At 43.1% G+C, this 22,306-nt stretch overlaps 1 protein-coding gene across 1 annotated transcript in view; it reads right to left on the bottom strand.

Annotated features, from left to right (window-relative positions):
* The window catches only part of Abca13 (ATP binding cassette subfamily A member 13), a 397,315-nt gene that overhangs the window by 198,208 nt on the left and 176,801 nt on the right, over positions 1 to 22,306 (bottom strand). The window contains exons 36-39 of the mRNA XM_013350751.1: positions 15,490 to 15,627; positions 14,292 to 14,472; positions 12,081 to 12,299; positions 4,618 to 4,814 (exon numbers count right to left, since the gene is read on the bottom strand). Of these exons, the coding sequence (XP_013206205.1) occupies positions 4,618 to 4,814; positions 12,081 to 12,299; positions 14,292 to 14,472; positions 15,490 to 15,627 (735 nt within the window). The remainder of the gene's footprint in view (positions 1 to 4,617; positions 4,815 to 12,080; positions 12,300 to 14,291; positions 14,473 to 15,489; positions 15,628 to 22,306) is intronic.

Below are 22,306 nucleotides of genomic sequence, written 5' to 3'. Positions count from 1 at the left end.
TGCTTGTATAATAAGGCAAATGCATCCACAGAGTTTATGTTTAGAGAGAAATCCCTATTTGCCATCTTATGTCTCTGCGTAATTGGGCATGCTTGTGATTAAAACCAGATGCACTATGGGAAGAGATACCCACAGTAGAGAAATGGTTATATAATGTAATCGCTCAATCAAAATAAAGAACTATCCCATAGCAACCAAGCTCCTTCTCTTGAACCCATAAGGGAAAACCCCCAAATAATTTGGGTCATTGAGGACTTTAATTCATGTGGCCTGCTGTCTCAACAGTGTATTCAACTTACTGTATCGCTTTGCTTTGAATAAAGTTTCCTCGCAAAAAAATATCCAAACATGTACAATTTTTACTTGTCAAGTACACTTTACTAAAGCTGGAAGAGATAAGAAAGCGAATAATTCCCAACGAATTTAGATTACAGCCCCAGATATTTGATCCATGATGGCTCTCAGTGGATGCTACAGGAACCCAAGATGCTGCTCTATCCTCAAAGCATATTCTAACAAGCCATTACCCTGCTCTTTCTTTCTGATTCTGGTGGTGCAGCTCTCCCTATCCAGACGTTATTTCCAAAACTTACAGGTCCTGAATGGATATCTTGTGTATTTTTAAATGATGATAACCTCTCATGTATGGAGAGTCCACACACCAGATATTGAACCACATGCACTTTCTCAAGCAGCTCACTGACTCCTTAGAGCAGTGGTTCTTAACCTTCCTCATGCTGAGACCGCTTAATACAGTTCCTCATGTTGTGGGAGATCTCCAGCCACAGGATTATTCTGCTGATCCTTTATAATAGCATCTTTGCTACTGTTATGAATCATGTTGCAAATACCTGATACTCATAATATCTGACATGAGACCCCTGCTGAAATGGTCCTTCGGTGCCCAAAGGGTTGCAACCAACAGGCTGGGAACTGTTTGCTTGGAGAAATGATCCTATAGGACAGTGTGACAGTCTCCTTTTGCAACAGAGAAAACTGCAGCCTGGAGGAGCTTGGCCGTCTCTCCGACCTCACAAAGGAAATGGACAGCCAGTCTGAAATCTGGTCTCAGCATTTGTTTGTGATGTGCCACCTGGCTCTGGTGCCTCTGCCTCATTACTGATCTTTCCAGGGTAGACACTGAAATGCTGGCACCAGGGCTGATCAAAAGCTCACACTGTCCACAAAGAACAACACACACACACACACACACAAACACATACACACACACAAGACGCCCAATAGACTGAGCGTCCAGTGCTCAGTGTTCTGATGGGAAAATGACTGTTCCCCTCAGCAGGTAACATTTGTTTCCACGCAGTCTTTCTCACAAAGCCTGGTCAGTTGCCAGTTGAGGGCGTTTACAGGAACAAGCTAAACATTTTCATTTTTGAAGACATGTTTGCCTTTTACTACCGTCTAGCCAATCTTCTCACAGGTTATTCATTTTGCACTCCAATCAGTACAACAATTCCAAAGGGGTCTCCCGAAGATGAAAATAATCGCTCTTAAACAACACGGAATGGAATCGCAGAGTTTAATGAAGACTACCTTTTTCTCAGACCTACACTGCAGCTGTCTATTCTGACTATTTAAACTCTAAACGGCCCACCAACTAACCACCCAAGAGAGGGAGAGCTGGAGGGTGGGGACGATAGCTGGGAAATGCCATCCTTTGGACACAATATGACTGCTACAATATGAACTCACAGCAGTGTGGTCACATGCCCAAGACCAAGCCAAAAGTTGCTGGGTAGTAGGTGAAGAATAATTATTTCTTGGGGATTCTACCGCTGCTAGTTTTCCTATGCTCTGGTAGAGATGGCTCCACCCCGATGTATTGATGTGCAAGCCTAACTGAAGTTCGAAGGGGGAATGTTGGGAGTGCATGGGAGGAGATGGAGGGGGAAAGGAGAGATACTTATGCTATTTCATCATATACATGTATCGGGATGCTCAAAACTGAAAGCAGACCCCAGAATAGGGCGAGAAGAGGTTCCCAAAGAAGCATTTGCAGTTGGAGGTTGCTGGGATAGAGAAATCCATTGTTCTTTAAGGTATGGTTAATATTAAGTTGTTTATGCCCCAGCAGATGACACAACACATATGTGTAACACTAGCTGAACTCAGTGAGCTATTTTTAGAAAGCATGAAATTGGAAGTGTAGTGTGTCGATAGGGCAGGGAGAGTTTGAGGGAGGCAGTGAGGGATGGCTACATGGAAAATACATTATATACGTGGACTAATTTTTCAATGAATATTTTAATGAAAAAGTATGGAACATTAAAATATAATTAATATATTTTAAACAACTCTATCTCTGATTCTTAAACACTAATTGTGGGATTGCTCTGTCTAATTTGTGCATTTCACAGAGCAGGGAAATTATAATCCATTCATCTAACCTCCATCCATCTTCTTTACCAGTACCACTCAACGTGGCAGGAAAGTAAGGGATCCAATCTTAAATTTTAATCAGTGCCCATAAGCTGCATTTAGTGTTTTCCACCAGAGTTTCCCATCTTCTCATTCCAGGTCCTTCTTCTGTTCTCGCAAAGGGCATGCAGGCAAATGGATCAAAGAGGCAGAGAAACAGTTACGAGTGGGGGCGAAGCCTATCATGCTGAGACCCACAGCACTGTCCTCTCAGCCCCAGCGTCTGCAGCCTGGGCAGGGGCTCTCTCAGGGAGCCCCACCTGACTGCTTCATATTCCACGCCTCCTGCTTAGCTGAGGCATTCTGGTTGCAGACCCCGAAACCTGACCTGGCCTCCAGCAAGACAGCTCCAAGGGCAGCATCTCTCACAAGCTCTGGCTGCCTCTCAGGGCTGCAGCTGTGGATCTAGGAAGGGTGAGGACGCCAGTCCCTGATGCTTCCCAGGGGCCCAGCATCCTGCCCTCCTAGTCAGCTTCATAGACAGGACCTAAATTCTTCCCCTGCAGCTGCACAACTCAACCCAAGAGCACATGGGACAGCAAAGCTGTATCTGCTGGCTCCATTCCCCAGCTCCTCAATCTGCGTTCTCCTTTTGTAATTCCTCAGAACCGCGGGACAGAAGGAACGGAATCGCTGCCTATTTGCTGAAGAAAAGGGCAGGCTCTAGATTGTTCTTCCCCCTCCCCCCATTCTTTTCCTACAGCAAACCCTGATCTACTGACAAGGAAGCTGGAGTTTTAAGTCAAGCCAAAGAAAAGTGGTAAGCTAGGAAATGAAAAGTGGGGGGGGGGGTGACAACATTTTATAAGATTGTGCAACCTGGCCACAGAAGTTTTGATAGTCCTTCATCAGCACTGAGATGAGCTTCACCGATCCTCATGTTCAGTTCAAAGCACGTTTCTATGTAAGATGCCTCTAGCATCACTTCCTGACTGTGTCGAGTAGGGAAGCAGGCAGAAGATGAAAAGCAGCAAGCAGTTGCCTACCCAATGCTTGCAGTGGTAAATGAGCAATAAAAAGAGACATATGGCCCCTCTTTGGCAGAGACGTGTTTCCCCCTTTGTCAGCTTTCTCTAGAGATGTGAGACTACCACACATCCATCTCACCATGCCTCAGCTTCCTTGTGTAACAGAAAGTGCTGCCACTTAGATCCTGAGGACCTTCCAATGGTCTACATGCTAAGGGCCTATTTGTCAGCCTGATATGTTAGCGGTAGGACCATCTGGAGATGAGGCTTGCTAGAAGGAAGTTAGGCCCTTTGACCATGTCCCTCCTGGGCCTTGCTTCTATGCCATCATGAAGTGATCTTACCCATCTACCATAACATACTGTACCACTGCAGGTCCAAAGAAAAAGGACAACTGTGGGTGGCACTAATTGTCAATTTGAGTAGCACAGAGTCTTTGGAGAAAAGAAACCTCAACTCAGGCAGAGCTGTGGATACAGTAGTGAGGAATTGTTTGAATGATGATTGACATGGGAGAGTCCAGCCCATGGTGGTCACCATGACCATCCCTGGGTCTGAGGGCTTGAACTGAGTAAGACAATGAGACAGGAAATGGTCCACAGAGTTAGGCGTCAAACCATGTCTGTCCATAGTGCCTGCCTCCAGCTTCCTGCCTTGAGTTCCCGCTCTGACTTCCTTCAGTGATAGAAGATCACCTGCAAGTATTTGGTAAAATAAACCCTTTCTTGCCCAGGTTGCCTTTGGTCAGAGTCTTCTATCTAGGCCACAGCAAAGCAAACTAGAATGAGAACCAGGCACTCATTTACTGGAAGCTTTGATATTAAGAGCCCAAACAGTCGTTTTATCCACAGCAGTGGAAAGCTGCCTAACTCAGGAAAGTTTGTCTTTGATGACCTCTAATTGCATCCTTTCATCTTTCATGCTTCTAAAATGGAATGTAATTTAGACAAAGCCAGCTTCAAATGACATCACCTATAACTCCAACTCACTGACTGTATCATTTCTAATATTGACGTAAGAGATCAAATGCAAAGTAGGTATTCTTAGTATTATAAATATATTAGCAAACAAATATATCATAAACTATTAGAATATCTTATTTGTTCTGAAGCAATATCATGCACCCTCATTATAATATGACTTGCTTCATATATACAATATATACAAGCACAGCATTGTGGAGAGAGAAAGGGGAATGGGTCTCACCACCTACCTTTCCGGTACTTGAGTAGAATATCCCAGAGGCTGCGACGGGAGCAAGGGTCTACCCCACTGCTCGGCTCATCCAGAACCACTGTCTTTGACCTGCCCATGAAAGCAATAGCAATGGAGAGCTTCCTCTTCATGCCTCCAGACAGAACTCGAGCCGGCTTGTGCTGATGCTGAGTTAGCTCCACTTCATCAAGAGTTCTGCAACAACAAGAAAGTCCTCATCTTCTTCCTGAATACCTGAAAGCTTTGCCCTGGGTTTCATGTCTCGTACAATGGCTTACTGTGCCTGAGGTCTTTGTAAACTGCACAAGGTCCTTGTGGCAAGAGTTAGGGATGCTAGGGTACACACTAAGCACAGTATCATTGGGCTTATAGGTGGGCCAATGACACCATGTCATTGCATCAAGCATGATATTAGTCATGGTATCTAAAAAGTGTTATGTGCTCAAAGTACTTTGGTCAACTCTCCTGAGACCCATCTCTCTTCTCTTCATTCAGGCCTCCTGCAAAGAAGGGACCTGAATTCTTCTAATACATATGGAGAGCAGTACATTAGCAGAGGCAAAGAAAGCCCCAGGGTTCACCAGAGGCCTTTAACTCTCTGGCCCACTATGCATGAAAATTTAATGACCTCATCTAACCAAATTTAATCTAATCAGGAATTTGCAATGATGCCCTGTGTCAAGTGGAAATCATCAATAATCACTAACATTAGAGTAAATCTGCAATTGTCCTTCAGTCTTGACTTTGAGATTTCATAAAACTAACAAAAAGAACTTTTTCTAGTGATTGCTGTTTTAAACATATTTTCATATATCTTGATCATATTCTTTTCCCTCTCCTAACTCCTCCCAGATCCTTCCGACCTCCCTACCCACCCAGTTTCATGTTTTCCCTCTCTGTAAAAATAAAATCAAGCAAAATAAACAAAAAATCAAAAAAGACAAAGCAAGCAGCAACATGGAGTCCATTTTGTGCTCGGCAATGTGCAATGAGTAAGAGACTCTGGAGCACTCAGACTTATATGGGATGTCAAATCCCTCCCCCTCAGAGCTCAGGGATCCATGTGGAAGAGGAAGTAAAAGGATTTGAAGAGCCAGAAGTGATGGACAACTCCAAGGAAACAATGTCTTCCCAACACAACAGGCCTGATGCTTGTTTAAACTCACAGACACTGGGTCAGCATGCACAGGTTCAATACAGACAAAATTTCAGCAAGAAAAAGGGGCAGTGGACACAAAGCCCCATTTGTAGAAAGAAGGTTTTTTGCAATTGAGAGCTGCTGGGAGAGGGAAAAAGTTGTATTCTCCAATGGAGTAACACTAGGTACATCAGCCATACTCCATGGCAGGCAGCACCATGCTCAGGAGTAGTTGGCTAGCAAAATACAAACAAACAAAAAAAAACAAAAACAAAAACAAAAAAAAAACTTTTAATGTGGTGTTTATTCCTCTTGCTAGGAACCCCCGTTTCTTGCATAATTCCAAAGCCACTATGCTTTAATAATAGTTCCTTACTCTCATTATTTATTTTCAGTCTTTCCATTTCACTCTTCCCTAAGCAGCGAAAGTGGAGCCCCTCCCTATGAGTGACAGGACAGGCCTGCTTAGCACTTCCTGACAGCCTACAATTGAAAGGCCATTCCGCAGCAAAGGAGGAAGCTTCCAGACAGGTGCATAAGAATCAGAGGAGCTCCGCAAAGCTGAGCTTCAAGAACACTTGGCTCCTGGAACACTTCCAGATTCCCAGCATAGTAGCAAGGGAATGACAAGGACTTCCTCGTCTAATGAAGAAAGAGAATTTTCTTGTCAGTTTCATTCTCTCTGCCTTTTCTGCCTGACGCACAGAGAGCACTCAAATCAGCTTCTTACTGCCTAGTTTTCAGCCAAAAAACAAGGCCCTTTGTGTTCAATCCAAGCCTCAGTGTCTATTTCCTGCTTGTCACATCTCAGCCTAATCTCGGGCAATCACTATGACCCTATTCGCTAGTGGAGCCATGGTTTAAAAGATCCCGACAGGAAAGAGGAGAAAGAATGGTTCAGCAAGTGCCTGGACTCCCTAGTCTAGCAACCCCTTTCTACGTGGACCACTGGAACACAGTAAAGGACAGGAGCCCATTTACCTCAGTTGACGGTGATTAGTGATAAATGAGTCAGCAAAGAAGACGGACAAGAAAATAAGTTTTCAAAAAACTGTCAAATGCTTTCAAACTTGCCTGTGCTGATTATATTTCTATCATACCAAAGTGCTTCCTGTTTGTCTCTTCTATGGACAGCATTCGGGGCCTTTATCATGTCTAAGAAGCACATGTAGATGTCATGTTGATGAGTCCTATTGACGACTGTACCACTGGCATTTAAATCGATGGATAGAACACCAGCTAATGTCAGTGAAGTCAAAGGACATGCCTCTCCTCCAGATAAAGACACATTGCTAGAACTGTAGTTGGTCTCTTAGGTATTGTGGAGGAGAGTATGAAAACCACTCTCAGGGGCTGGAGAGGAATCTGTGGCAAAACCTGATCATTCCCAGCCTGCTGGTTTTAGGGCATGCGCATGTGCTTAGATCAGGCATAAATATCAGAGAACAGTAAGCCTCTTGCAAACATTACCCAGGTGTTATCATCTGTTGTTTTGTTTCGTTTTGTTTTTTCTTTGATTTTAAAATTCTAAGATTACTCAAAGGCTAGTGTTTTCCTAATTATGGAGGCCTGGCAAATCAAAAGAAAATGGATAATTTCTGTGAAATTACATCTCTGTCTTCTCATAATAAGGACAGGAAATCTCCCTAATAAGAATATCATTAGGCGGCACAGAAAGGGAAGAGGACTTTTTCTCATGTCAAGTCTCAATTATGTAACCAAAAATGTGTCTGGAAACTTCTCTTCAATCATCCATTCATTTATAGAGCAAAAGTTTATTGACCCTTTATAGTGCAGGGCACCTGTCACCTTCCAGGGGCAGAGAAATAAGTCAAATTTTGTCTGTGATTCAAGAAACTCAGAGTCAGGTGGAAAGGCCAGATAAGAAATTACAAAAAATACAAAGGAGCTAAGCTCCTGGTTCTGCAGGAATGCCCTGTGACTCTAAAGGAAGTGGAGGAAGGAGTCAGCCAGATGGACAGTGAGATTTGGCAAGATGGCAATGCTTGAGCCGTGTGTTCCAAAGATGCAATAAAGTTGCCAGGACCTGGGGGGAGATGAATGACATGTGCTAGAAACAACAAATCCTAATCTTGCAGCTAAGGGGAGGCCACACAATGAAGCCTGGGTAAGACAGGGGAAATGGGCTTGAGTCAAGTCTCATATCCATCATAAACCCTCTATCTTTCTCGGTCTAGATGTACGGCGGGTGACTCATGATTTTCAGACCAGTCTTCTCCCATTTCCTCTAAAACTGCTCACCTTGAATCCCAGGTCACCAGGAACTGTCACCACTACCAATATTGCTGTCATATGCCAATCCAGATGTGTTTTTAGTCTGCCCTGTTTCTAGGTTTACTCTCTTGGGATTCTTAGGAATTTAGTATCCAGTGTGTTCCCTAGCGCTGGGAGTTTTAATAACTTACGACTTCTAGAAGGATCACTGTTTACCTGTGCAGGGAACTTCTTTTCAAACTCTTGTGTGCGTGTGTGTACGTGTGTGTATGTATGTATGTGCATGTACGTGTGTGTGTGGGCATGTGCATGTGTGTATATGTGTGTATGTATGTGTGTATATGTGTATATGTATATATGTATATGTGTATATGTGCATGTGTGTATGTGTTTGTATATGTGTATATGTGGTACGTGTGTGTGTGTGTAGAGAGAGCTTCACATGGAACCCAGGCTGATCCTGAACTTACTACACAACAGAAGATAACTTTGACTCCTGATGTTCTAGCCCCAACCTCCCAAATATGAGATAACATCTGTAGTAGACAATCCCCAGCTTATGCACTCTTAACTCTAAAATAATGCTGAACCTGGATAAGGGTTCCAGACACTCCGCCTTGCCTCCCACTGCCTGTGTGCTGCACCACATGTACTATCTGGAGAGATGATCTTTGGCTTCTTTAAAGGTCCCTTCACTGCCCCGTAACCAGCAAGTTTCCATCACGAGTCTCTTCTCTAGCCCATCGAATCATTCATCCTCTACTGACCAGCATCAGCAGCGGACAGACAGGATGTTACAGTTCCTGTCTTCATGCCATCCTCTAACTTCCCAACATGGCATCATTTCAGTTCTCTGTTCCCACTGGGGGGAAAACTGCTATTGCCATATTCCTTGCTTTCCCTCCTTACATGGCTCCAGGAAGACCTCCATACTCAGACTTCTTTGTTGAAGGTCATTAATGGTATCTGTGTAGTAAATCAAAGGTCAGTTCATCTCACTTAGCCCTGCAGAGAATTGAGGCATCCATCCCACCATCTTCCTTAAGGAGCCAAATCCACTCTTCCTCTTTCTCTGCTCCACTCTCTCTTGGCTGATACTCCATCTGACATCATCATGGGTTACTATAGACACGGCTCAACCCGTTATTCTCTCTCTGCTCCACTTCCACACGCTGACCTCACTGCACACCAAGATAACCTGCCCCTAACCTGAGTTCTATTATGTTCACTGAAATGCTACGTGGTAGCAATACAGCAACAGCATTTCAATCGCTCCATGACTGAAGATGTTCCTCTTTTGGCTACTCTTGCCTTCCTTAGATCAAAGGAGAGGCAGAACAATCTGCCTCTTGACAACTGTTCCCTCCACGGATGGTACAAGATCTGCTTCCTCCTTTGTGCTCACATGGTAATGAATTCAGACCTAAAGGAAAACAAGCTGTGCTACAGAACACTAATCAGAGGTATGTTGGCTCCAAATCAGATGTTTTCAGTTTTCCCTCCCTCTAATTGAGAACTACGGTCCTAAAACATGATCTCATTATGATTGCTTTTGTATAAATTGGCTTTGTTGCTAGGTAACATGTTGTGAATTGATAACTGCTAAAGGTTGCCTAGCACCCAAATAAGAAAATGAAGCCTATGTGGCAACGTCAGGAACTAGATTTAATCCCCCAGTCACAATCACAGTAGAATTTGCTATAGCCCAACATAGATACAAATTTTCAAATTAAATAAGTATGTAGACTCTAGATTTAAATATATATTGTGTATATACTTGACATAAAAGCAAAGTGACTACTATATTAAGAGGCAAAGGGGTACTAGCAGGAGAGGGAGGGAGCAGTGTAGAGCAATGGGAATGAGTATGAGCCAAGCGCAATGACAAACATGTATGAAAATGTCACCGTGAAGCCCATCATTTTGTGTGATAGCTAAAAATATGCAAAGGCAGCTTTAATGGAAACAAGTGACCCAAGTCTTTATAGTAAGAAGGAGTATGCTGTATGCAGTTAATTGGTTATCTAATATATATGTAGTCCATACAATCATAGTATTTTCATATTGAGGACTAACTCAAGTGTGAGATGGTTTTAAGTAGTACAAAGTATATATTTAGTTTCATACAAGCACAGTTTTTTCATACTGAGGACTAACTCAAGTTTGAGATGGTTTTAAGAAGTAGAAAGTAAGCATGCTCTCTGTACAATTAAGAGATAATTGCTATGTACATTATTTCTGCTATCATTCATTCTACAAAGGTATTATAAGGTGAACTGAGAATAACATTTTATAGTAGACAACAGGCCAATGGGGTGACTTTTGAGAGAGAAGGAAATGGAGAAAGAAGCATTTAAACTAACTTTGTGGTGCCATATGCCACTTTCCACAAGGGCTCCTGTCCCTTGAGGATCTTTTCCAAGACTTTAAATTTAATTTGCATTTGACCCTCAGAGAGTGAGCATCTGTCCAGGGGGCACGTTTGATTTGTTTTACATATGCCCTTGTCATAGCTGGTGTCTAAACACAGGCAGCTATCTCAAGTTGAAATGATCTAAATGCTGCTCTCTTCCCAGGGCAGGCAAAAGTAAACTGTGCAGCCATGCATTCCTCTGTCGCTCCCTCCTCAAACTCTGCACTGAGAGACTGGTGGGGGAGCTGCACAGGGAGTTCCCCTGGTAAGCTGCTTTCACATCCTGGCCCCCTGGTTCCGGAGAAGTATGTGAATTCCCCATTCTGAGTGTGTGGTCTTGTTCTAACAAAAGAAAGCCCATAACTCTGCTTTGTCCCATCGATATAAAATATTGTGTGTAAACCTAGATCATTCTGCATCAGACGGTCTGTTCAGTTAAGACTTCAGAGAACCATGTTTCGGAGGAAGCTTCCTCAAGGAGCCAGGGTTCCCTCACCCCTTAAGATCTCTACTAAAGGATGTTAGGAGACATGCTTTGACCACATTGTAAAGGTACTGCCACCTGTATTCATCTGACACATTGAACATAACTGGTAACAAATAACTTTCTCCTCTTAGGCCATCATAGTGTTCACAGGGGTGGGTATGCTGTAGTCAAGGCAGAGGCACTAAAATATCCTGGAAAGCCCTTCCTTCCCTGTCCAGTCTGTCATCCTCGAAAGAGAACATCCTTCGATCCTGCATGCTGCAACCCAAGGTAAAGGCTAGGTACATCTGACTTGTGAGAGCTCTGGGGCAGACCTTCACATCCCTGTTTGAGCAGCCCATCTCTCTAAGGATAAACTACCATGTCTGCAATTTGAAGACAACCTCCATATTTGATCTTGGAAGATAACTGGGACCACAGCATGTTCTCCACTTCCAGAAGATTCTCACGAACTCCCACTGGCCTACTTCTCCTTCATCCCCACCCCCATGTCCACTGCTACAAAACAAATCTTTCCCATCACCCGATTCCACCACCTGCCTTCTCCTCAGTTTCCTATGTGTCACCTTTTTCCTTCACACCCACGGTCATCCTGTGATGTACCCGCCCTCCTCTCCAGGTGACGGTGGACTGGAATAATGTGATTGCTGCCCTTGTAGCTGCTATTCTAGGGTATCATTAGTGTTTCTCTCACCTGTGCTGGGATGGGTGGGGAAGCCAACAGCAGGTGTGCTGTTTCTCTGTCCAGTCTCTCCTATGGCTGTGTGCCTGCTGTGGCTTAGAGATGCCTACCTTGCAGACGAATGAAAGTCTTCACCTGTGTACCTGATAAATTTGCTGTTCCTTAGCATGCCAAATAGGAGTCCATCGGCAAGTTTCCTTGTCTTCCTTTGCACTGTGTTTATTCCAGATACACAAGCCTTCTAGCCCCTGTCTAGACACTTTTCCTATGCTGCCTCAGTTCTTCCCCCATTTCCAAGACAAACAATCAAATCTAGTTCATTTCCAGAAAAGCCGTCTCTAAGCTCCCCAGGGCTGTTGGCTCCCACATACTTCCATATGCAAGATCCACCTGCTATATCTTTCCTTTCCACACACATACAGACAGATGATAGTGATTATCTCCGCATTCTTCACCTGCATGACTAAGTAAAGACATGTAGGGGAAATAGAGAACCGTTTACTAACTTGTCGACTTGCTGCTGTAGCTCCTTCTTGGCCCACCAAGGTGCTTTTATGGCAGCAAAGAGCATCAGGTGTTCCCGCACAGTGAGGTTGTCCAGGAGAATATCCTGCTGTGGACACACGCCCAGCTCCTCTCTGATCTTGGACAAATCTGTCTGCAGGTTCTTGCCATTTATGATGATCGTTCCAGAAGTGGGAGGGTAGAGCCCCATCAACATGGATCTGCAGGGAACAAGATTCAGCACGAGCAACACCTGGAAGCTCAGAACATCAATGAGACACTCGGATCCCAGGTGGTGTATGCAGCTTACAGGGAACACACACCTTCTGCTGACCGGTTTTCCACACGGTCAGATAAAACATAAAAAAAAACCATATGGAATTCATGGGGATGTTGGTCTGTCCAACTTTGAAAGGCTGACCTACGAATGTCCCAGAAGACAGAATGTGATTGTAGACCTCAACAGTTGCGTCACACTTAGGTGAATAGTCTGAGAGAAAAGAAGGTAGACTCAATTCCATTTATATGGAATTCTGGAATAAGTAAACAAATTAGCAAACAGGTCAGTGGCTACTCAGGGGCCAGGGCCAAAAGATGATAAAACATCTCAGAAGGGAAAAGAAATGTTCTGTGTCTTCACTGTGGTATGTGCTCTGATGTCAGACAAACATGCCCACTCTTACTGAACTATATGCAAAAACACATGATACTGACTGTACAAAAGTTATGCCTTAAGAAATTCAATTAGCAATTCTTTTTATAACAACTTCCAAACCAATTTGGGAATTCAACAAAATAATAAATGTAATGATACCTCAAGTATTCTTGGGAGTTGGTTTGACAATAGCCCCCTTACACCAAAATTTCAATATTCCAGTTTAGTGTACAAAAATTGCCGTATGGATGTCATCTATATCATTTTTCTATGCTCTTTAAATCATTTGTTTATTGTACTTTTGAATGAATGTTGACAAGAAAAAACTAACATATTTAGGGCAGATGCAATATTTTTCAGATTGTTTTGATCTGTGTCAGGCAAATCTAGGGAAACGGAATCTGGGGACACAGAGATTCAACTCTATCATTCTGCATGAGTCTCAGAGGCCTTTGCTTTAAATGATAAAGACCCAGTTCAGTAATTGGCTCTCAGGCTCCAAGCACTGCCAGAAAGTAAGAGGCAAGCACTTAAGATGACTCCAAGTGTACTCCAAATATCACTAAAAGCCAAGTCGTTAGTGAACCCTGAAACATCCAAAGCCTTCTTTTTTAATTCTCAAATTCTGCAAGACAGGTGCACCGAGATTCCCTGATAAGACATGCATATTAGCAAACGTTTGCTGAGTTATGGTACGTTCTCAATTTGCAAGTTCCAAGAAAGGGATAACCCTTTCGTTCTATTTCAGTGTGTGAGGTACAAATACAAACACCCCATGTTCTTCTTTTGATTTGTCTCCAGCAAGCGCTGCTGGGGCCCCACAGACACCACATTTCTGCCGTCCTCGCTAAGGTGGGGACCACTTTCTTCTCATCATTCTTACTAACCATACATTAGACCTGTGCACATTTGCTGAGAAAAAGAATAAGGAGTGGTTTACTCAAAAGACACACTCTGTAATATTGGCAGTTAGCCTTCAACACGGCTGTTCCTCAACCAGCTCAAGGCTATGGATATTTGAACTCACGTCTCCCCCTCTGGGGCTACATGATTGAATTCTTTAATCAAATCTGAAACCACTGGATCCAAAACCAAAATCCAAGACTTAGCAAGAAAAAAGTCAAAGAAAAAGAAGATGAAAACAGAAAAGCAAACATTCTTAGTACATAGAGATTTTGCTGTTCTTTGCCTATAATTATTCAAATAAAATTATGCTTTAGCAACTGTCAAAGAACTTCAGAAGATTAAAGTAAAACATATTGGATTATTTTTAATAAATAAATAAAGTTTGGTGTATTGTAAAATATCCATCCACCTCTCCCCTTGGAATCTACTCCAGGTCTAAAATATGATTGAGGACTATGGGGGCAGGGAACATGCTTTGGAGAGAGCTTGCTCTTCTGAATCACTAAGCTTTCATTGAGATCAAAGCAAAACAACAACAATAAAAAACTAAAAATGGGAGGAGGAGAAGGAAAGAGGGACGGAGATGGAGAAAAGAAAAAGAGGGAGAAGGGGGAGAAGGAAGATAAAATATGGTTTTGAAAATGAGACACACATGATGGTTGTTTTCCCTGCACCATTGGTTCCCAGCAGGGCTGTGATCTGGTCTCTGTGGAAGGTGAGGGTGAGCTCTTGGACAGCTAATTTGTGGCCTTCATATTCCTTTGTCACCGATATTAGAGCCACTCCTGGGGTACCTCCTTCCAGCTCTCCTGGGCCATTTTGCTGTGAGGGCCCTGTAAGGAAAATGGACATTCACCATGAAAAGATTTCAGGAGCCTGGAAAACAAGTCCTACACTATCCAATCATCTGTTCCTTTGGAACAGAATCCCGGCTCCAGGAGGCAGGCCAAGCACTTCCGCAGACTTCATTACAGAAAACCATGAGCACAACGTGTAATGGCAAAAACACACGGAGGCCACTGGCAACAAAGCTTTGATCTCTTCTGACAGGAGAACCGCTGTGTAAGGAAATAAAAATAGATGCACAAAGGGTCCTCTAGACATGGGAACTAAACAGGCTATTTACACACAGTGTCCACAGGAAATCTTCCCCTGACATAGGAGAGGATAGTGGCTGGTAGGGTATATTCTGCAGCTCCTACCCATCCATAATCTACTTGGTTAATTAGAGTTTAAAATTACTTTCCAATATTCACTCAGAATACAGATCCAGCATGCTAGGATCTAGCTGGTCCTTGGTGACCCATCTTCATTCACAGGGGCTTCGCTCTGAGTGGCTCTCATGCCTGGTCCACAGTCAAAGGTCACAATGATGGAGAATGATTGACATCAGTGGTCCTGCTCCCCCTTGTTTAAGAAATTTTACTGTCTTAAATAAAGTCCCTGGTCATAAGAGGAAGTAATATTCTTGTTCATAGAATAATCACAGACATTAAAATATGTAAAATCATTTGGAAAAATTGAAGTGTGCTATACTTGGCAGCTGCTTGCTTTTCCTTTTAGCTTTCTTACACCTGTTCATTTTGAATTTTAACAAACTGTAATTCACACATACACACACAGAAATCTATGGAGAGGAGCACCACAAATAGCAGGTGACTGGTCCATCCCCAGCTTCCAGGGCTATGACATAACACCAAAGCATTGCAGATCAACCCTGTGGTTGTTTCAGAGCCCAGAGCCCCAAATGGGAGAAACTTGGAATCTGTACAAAATGTTAAATGCCTACATAGAAGTGAAAATCAAAACTGACCAGAGAAAATGTATCCAATAGAGCTTTTGTTACCCACCTTTGCTACCAAAGTCCTCGTTGAAGAAGAATAAACCGGAACTCAGAGAACATCGCCGCTTCTCTATCAAACCACACACACTTTTCCAATAGGATGCAGTGAAGGGGAAATACCATGGTTTCCCTAGACCAAAAGTTCCTTAGGAAGTAAGATACGGTTAGAATTAGAATAATTATTTTTCCATGTACATGAACATTCTGGAGCACCTAATCTTTGTTGTTGTTTTTTTCCTTTTTTATTTTATTTATTTATTTTATATACCGACCACAGTTTTCCTTCCCTCTTCTCCTCCTGCCTCTTCCCCTACCTCCCTTCTACCCACACCCATCCACTCCTCCTCTGTCTCCACTCAGAAGGGGTAAGGCCTCCTTCCCAAGAGAATCAACAAAACATGGCATATCAAGTTGAAGCAGGACCAAGCTCCTCCCCCTTGCATCAAGGCGGGGCAACCATCCCTTTACAGGGAACAGGTTCCAAGGGTCAGCTCATGTATCAGAGACAGATCCTGGTTCCACTGCTAAAAGTCCCACAAAAGAGCAAGCAACACAACTGTCACCCATATGCAGGGGGCCTAGGTTGGTCCCATGCCAACTCCCTAGCTGTTATTGGTCCAGAGCCTGTGAACTCCCACAAGCTCAGCCCAGCTGTCTCTGTGGGTTTCCCATCATGATCTTGACCCTTCCCCTTCTTCCCCCTCTTCAACTGGACATCCAGAGCTCAGCCCAGTGCTTGGTTGTGGATCTCTGCATCTGTTTCCATCAGTTACTGAATGAAGGCTCTGTGATAACAATTAGGGTAGTCACCAGTCTGATTACAGAAGGACAGTTCAGGCACCCTCTCCACTACTGCTAGGAGCCTTAACTGGAGTCTTCCTTGTGTTTTCCTGGGAGATTCCCTGGCACCAAGTTTCTCCACAAACCCATGATGGCCCCTTCTATCAAGATATCTCTTTCATTACTCTCTCCCTCCATCCTGCCCCCCAGAAACAACTTAGATTCCTCTCAACCAAAGAATGGGTAAAGAAAATGTGGCACATTTACACAACGGAGTATTTCTCAGTGGAGAAAAACAATGACATCATGAAATTTGCAGGCAAATGGATGGAACTAGAAAAAAAATCACCCTGAGTGAGGTAATCCAGAACCAGAAAGACAAACACAGTATGTTCTCACTCATAAGTGGATGTTAGATGTAAAGCAAAGGATAACCAGGCTACAATCCTCAGCCCCAGAGAAGCTAGGTAACAAGAAAGACCCTAAGAGGGATACATGGCTCTCCCTGGGAAGAGGAAATAGATTAGACGTCCTGGGTAAACTGGGGGCGGGGGGGATAGAGGGGGGGAGATGGTGGATGGGAACATGAGGAATCAGGATCAAGTATATAATCTAACTAATCCGAATGAAATGCTAATAAATTGCAATACGCACCACATACAAAAACCAATCATGAAATGGGGTGGCATGTCCCCTTTTGAAGGGAACCCAAAATATCCCTCCTTGGTTTAAGCTAGAGCTAGCTGCTAGCCTCTCTCAAATCTACTTCCCCAAGTGACCTAGAGATGTAGTGAGCAAACTTGAATAAATGCTGGGCGCGCCACCCGAGAAGCCCTCGTCTACTACCGTCAGACCCCGTGATGCTATTGCTCTTCTTTGACCTGTCTTTGATGCCTGCAAAGATTACTAGAACACAGGAGCATGGAGTCAGTGTCTGAGAAAACTATTCAGAGAGAACTTCTACACAGAAGGATAATTTGTAACTCTAGCAGTTCCGTATGAAACACCACCACGTTCTTGAAGCACATTCTCCAGGTTCACCTCAGCCCACATAGCATTCACTTCACTTCATTTCAGGCAGAAAGAAATGAAAGGTTCTCTAATTATTACCACGTCCAAATCTGTAACTAACACACACACACACACACACACACACACACACACACACACACACACACATTCTAGCCTAAGTTTGGGAAATGTAGTACAATTAATAAAAACCCAGAGACAAAAATTGGGGTTTAATCTGAAGGTCAGAAAAACAAGTAGCCAGTCACTGGCTCTTACCTCTAACTCAGCCTGAAATGGTGATCCTGCCTCCAGAAATCCTCAGAATAAGACTGTCTGAGAGCTGTCTCCTCCCATCTTATTTTCCTCTCTAGTGTTGGGATTAAAGGCATGTACCACTACCGCCTAGTTTCTATGGCAAACTAGTATGGATTCTAGGATTAAAGATGTGTGTCATCACTGCCTGGCTTGTATGGCTAACCGGGGTGGCTGTTTCACTCTCTGATCTTCTGACAAGCTTTGTTTATTAAAATACAAATGAAATATCACTGCAGGGAAACTTACCTGAAAGCCTAAACTCTACCAGTGACTCGAATAAAAAGGCCCATAGGAAGAGATTTCAGTTCTTTGATCATCCCGCAGAAGAAAGACATGCAAACGTTTATATACTCTAACCCGAATGTTCAAAAAGACAGTCACACACTCAAAGGACGGTAAAGGGCTAGAACACGCTCTAGTATTTGTTCCTACTTTCATGTTTACTTCTAGTCCCAAATTCCTTTGTCAACACCCTACTCTCTAACAATTCAGGACATACGTGGTTTTAGACAGGCAGTCTTTAAAGGAAGTAGTTATGGAAAAATGAGTCAAAGGGTGAGTCCCTTTCCCCTCCTTGGTAAAAGAAATTTAATAAATGCTTTTTAAAAAAAAATAGAAAAATCACCATTGTGTAGACTTTCTATATTTTTATTTTTAAAAATGTTTTTAGTTAAAAAATATTAGCGTTCCCCCTCTTTCCCTCCATCCCCTCTCAGCTATCCTGCCTCAGGACTCCCGCTCAACCTGATAGCCCCATTTTCTTTGAGTATTGTTACATATAGATAAAAAGATAGATATACTATAAAAATAGACACGTATTATGACAAATATATATAAATTCTACCTGTTGAGTCCATTTCTATTGCTTGTGTGCATGTACTTTAAAGGTTGACCTGTTTTCTTTGGACAATAAGGAGGCTGATTAATCCCTTGAGGGGGCTAATTCTCCTCCTAGCAGATATTGGTTGCTGTAGTTCTTTGTCTGGGGGATTCCTCTTCCAGGTTAATTTGTCTATTGATATTGTCATTGTTCCAGTCTTGTTGATTCAATCATTTGTAGAACAGTTTTTTTACGGAAGGCTTCCTGGTATGCTGACTCACAGTCTTCCTGCCCCACATCTGTGATGTTCCGTGGTTCACAGACGCAAGAGCTGTGATGTAGCTGTGCTTTGGGACTGGGCTCCCCATGATGTGTTATCTCTTCATTTTGCCAAGTTTTGGTTTTCTGTGGTGATCTTTATTTGCTGAGAGGAGACAGCTCCGCTTATCTGTGGGTATAGTTGGCTTAACAATGTTCATTCACAATAGTTTGAAAATGGGACTACACAAATGTCCTTCCACAGATGAATGGGTAAGTATTGTATTGTGTATATACAGAATGGAATACTATTTGGCTATAAAGAAAAATGAAATCATATAATTTTCAGGTAAATGGACAGACCTAGAAAAGATCATGCTGAGGGAGGTACTGAGATTCAGAACGACAAACACTTCACGTTCTCATTCGTCTGTGGTTTCCAGCTCCAATCCTCAGACGTGAGCATACAACCTAGAGGAACCACAAAGTACAAAGGGCCAAGCGTGGGTGCTGCTGGAAGAACAGCAAGGGTTTGCCCAACAACAGGGTTGACGGCTTCAGAAGATATGCAGTCTGGCTTCTCGCACCTCACCCGACTACGTGAAGGTGTAAAACAGATGTAGCAGCAAGAAGATCTTGGGGTATCCTTTCACACAAGGTTCCCTTGTCTCAAACAAAAGGAGGAAGCTCATCTCATCTTTGGGTCCCAGCATAATTACAGATTACTCAATAAGCTTCATCAGGCACAGGCATGAACAATGCATTTTTGGAAACAAAAGAGATAACAAGCAAACAAATACAATGGGAAATTATTATGCATTTGCCAGCTGCTGCCCTAATCTCCCATCTTCTCATGAAAAGGCAGAGTCCCACTGAGGGGCTTCTTAAGTACACATGTTCAACCTATCCCTGGAGACAATGGGATTGAGCCAAGTAGCAGGATTTGGATGCTTAAAGCACCGCTGGGTTTGGAATCAGCGATCAAAGTTCTAGATGGCAAAAACAACACTGAGCTGAAAACACCCTCTGGGTGCAAATGGTCACCATTTTATTGTTTCTAATGGAAAAGAACTGAAGTTAGGCTTTCAAAGTAGGGGAAACTGGGAAACTCTTACTTTTATTTAGTGATGAGTTGAATAGTCCTTCATATTTTTAAAGATGTGGCTAGGTGACATTATTTCTTTTCAAGCAGAAGGATATGTCTAGATATAATATGAATCCAGTGATGCGCAGAAAGGTGTCTAAGACAGAATGGAAATGATATTGCTATTTCTAGTTGATGATGCTGGAGACAAATGGACTTTTTTTTCTGCTCCTTCAAAAAAATATATAAGAATGTTCCAAAGCTGTTACAATCAAAACAGGCCTGTGTGATAAATTACAGCTCACGTTTTCAGAATCAGCAGGAAGGAAGAAACAGCTCCTCCACGCACACTAGAGGTGAACCCAGCTGCAACCCTCCTGTTCTCAGGAAGCAACAGAACATCATACACTGGGAGTATCACAAAAAAAAAAAAAGCCAAACAGCAAACAAAAGCTCAAATCCATTTCAAGTACATGTTACAAAGGCATCTTCATGCAACGGCTCTCGAAGTGATGGCCATGGTGCACACATACACGGCTGAATGCACGAGAATACACAAAGGCACATAGTCATGCACACTTGCAACACTGGGATCTTTAAGGGTCTCTTCCCTGTGGACCTAGCTCATGGGAGATACCACTGAGAATGAGTAAGGCATGCTTCCTGGGGAAGAAAAGGGAGACTCGAGACTCTTCCCAGTGACATAGTGCCAGCAAGCCAGCCCAAGAACAAACAGAGGAAATGAGAATGTAGCTCCACGCAAGGAACCTGAAGTCACCTGAGACCATAGCATCCTCTTCTTTGTTTAGCTCTTCCCTAGTTTCAGCTTCCTGTTCCAAAGAGATGGCTGTCATATTAATGTAATCTCCCTCTGCTGGCTCAAGACCACACAAATGGATCAGACCCACACTAGCATCCTTATGATTTTTGTACTAGTGAATATGACAAGCACCACAGAGAAAAACAGCACAAGAGAGCACTGCAATCACAGGGTCTCCATAGATACAGAAGGGACAGATGCAGGCAGAGCGAAAGGTCTGAAAAAGCAAAGGCAGAAAAGAACAAGGAAGGATGCCCAGAGGTGACAAACACAAATGCCAGATGCCCAGCTGGATTTGAATTGCAGACAAACAACACATAATGTTTGATCATATCACCCAAATGTCTGTGGTTATCTGAAATTTGAATTTTGCTTGGTCTGCCTATTTTATCTAGGTTTCAGACACTGCTTCCCATACTAGTGAGGTTGAAACAGAAAGCCAAGAACTTACAAACATTGGGGGAAGTCAAGGTCATCTGAGCTAGTCAGTACATGGAACCCTTTCCTCTAGCATTTTGAAGTCAGGGAAAACACTCAGTATGGGAAGGTTGGGTTCATCTGGTCTGTTTTTAAGAATTAAAATGTGACACAGAGGGTAGATAGCTGAAGTTGGGGAAGAAGGGACAATCTAGGAAGGAAGAAACTATGTGATCATATTGTCCTGGGCAGGAATGATGAAATCTGACTAGGATGATGGCTTCGGAAACAGAAAGAAGGGACAAAATATGAGAGGAGGTTCAGGTAGAAGAAACGAATCTGAAGATAAATTGAATCTTAAAGGTTGACTCTCTAAGTCAGCGCAGGCATAATCAGCACGGCCTTTTGAAATCCTCTTAGGGAATCGATTCGTCTCATTAAGGCTAGAAGCTGCCTGAGCCACACGAGGGTGACCGCCTCTCTGCTCAGGACCGGGCTGTGCTTTCCCTCGGAGATCTGAGTTCACACTCAAGCAGTGCATGCACATCGCTCCCATTGTCAAAGAGAGCACATTTGCTGGGCACATTGTGTGGGAGGTCATGGCATATGCCAAGCTAAATCCTCCAGGGGCACTATCCACTGGATTGTAGAGGAAGGAAAGCTGATCGTCATCCTCTGCCCCTCCCCTTGGAATAATGGAAAGTGCCAATGAAAAGGGCAGATCTGGTGGAGTCAAAAGTGACTGGGAGAGTAAAGGAAGAGTTTGAGAAATGAAAACTCTGAGAGAAGACAGGAGCCATGCATGAGCCCTCAAACAGAGTTTGGCCTCTGACATAGGGCCCTGCAGCCTGAGGGTTATCTGATGCCCTTCTATAAAGAAACTAGAAGGGTTTTCCTCATACCTGTGGGTTTCTATGTAGCAAAGAAAATGAAAATAAAGCCTTTCTTTGGAATATTTGTATACGTAAGCATAGGGTGTGTGTATAAGAGACAGAGACAAAGAAGTCATTCATAGTATTGAGAATTTTCTGCACACAGGATTCTTTCACACAATGATTTCAATTATATCAATGCTCTCTTTGGGGGATAATTATCATCACTATCATCATCATCATTTGTATACATTGTATACATGATTACTGTATATGATGAGCAATTACCATTAAAAAGACACCTTCCTGATAATAGCTCCCAGTGAAGTCTGCACATCATACTCCCCAGGGCCACTGAGGAAGAATAGGGATGCTCAGGACACAGAGGAAACAAGAGAAGAGGAAATGGTGAACATGCACATAAACATGCTTTTCAAGGGACAGAAC

Source organism: Microtus ochrogaster, linkage group LG1 (genome assembly GCF_000317375.1).
Source record: "Microtus ochrogaster isolate Prairie Vole_2 linkage group LG1, MicOch1.0, whole genome shotgun sequence".
Lineage (NCBI taxonomy): Eukaryota > Metazoa > Chordata > Mammalia > Rodentia > Cricetidae > Microtus > Microtus ochrogaster.
This window is presented reverse-complemented; position numbering and strand designations above follow the sequence as displayed.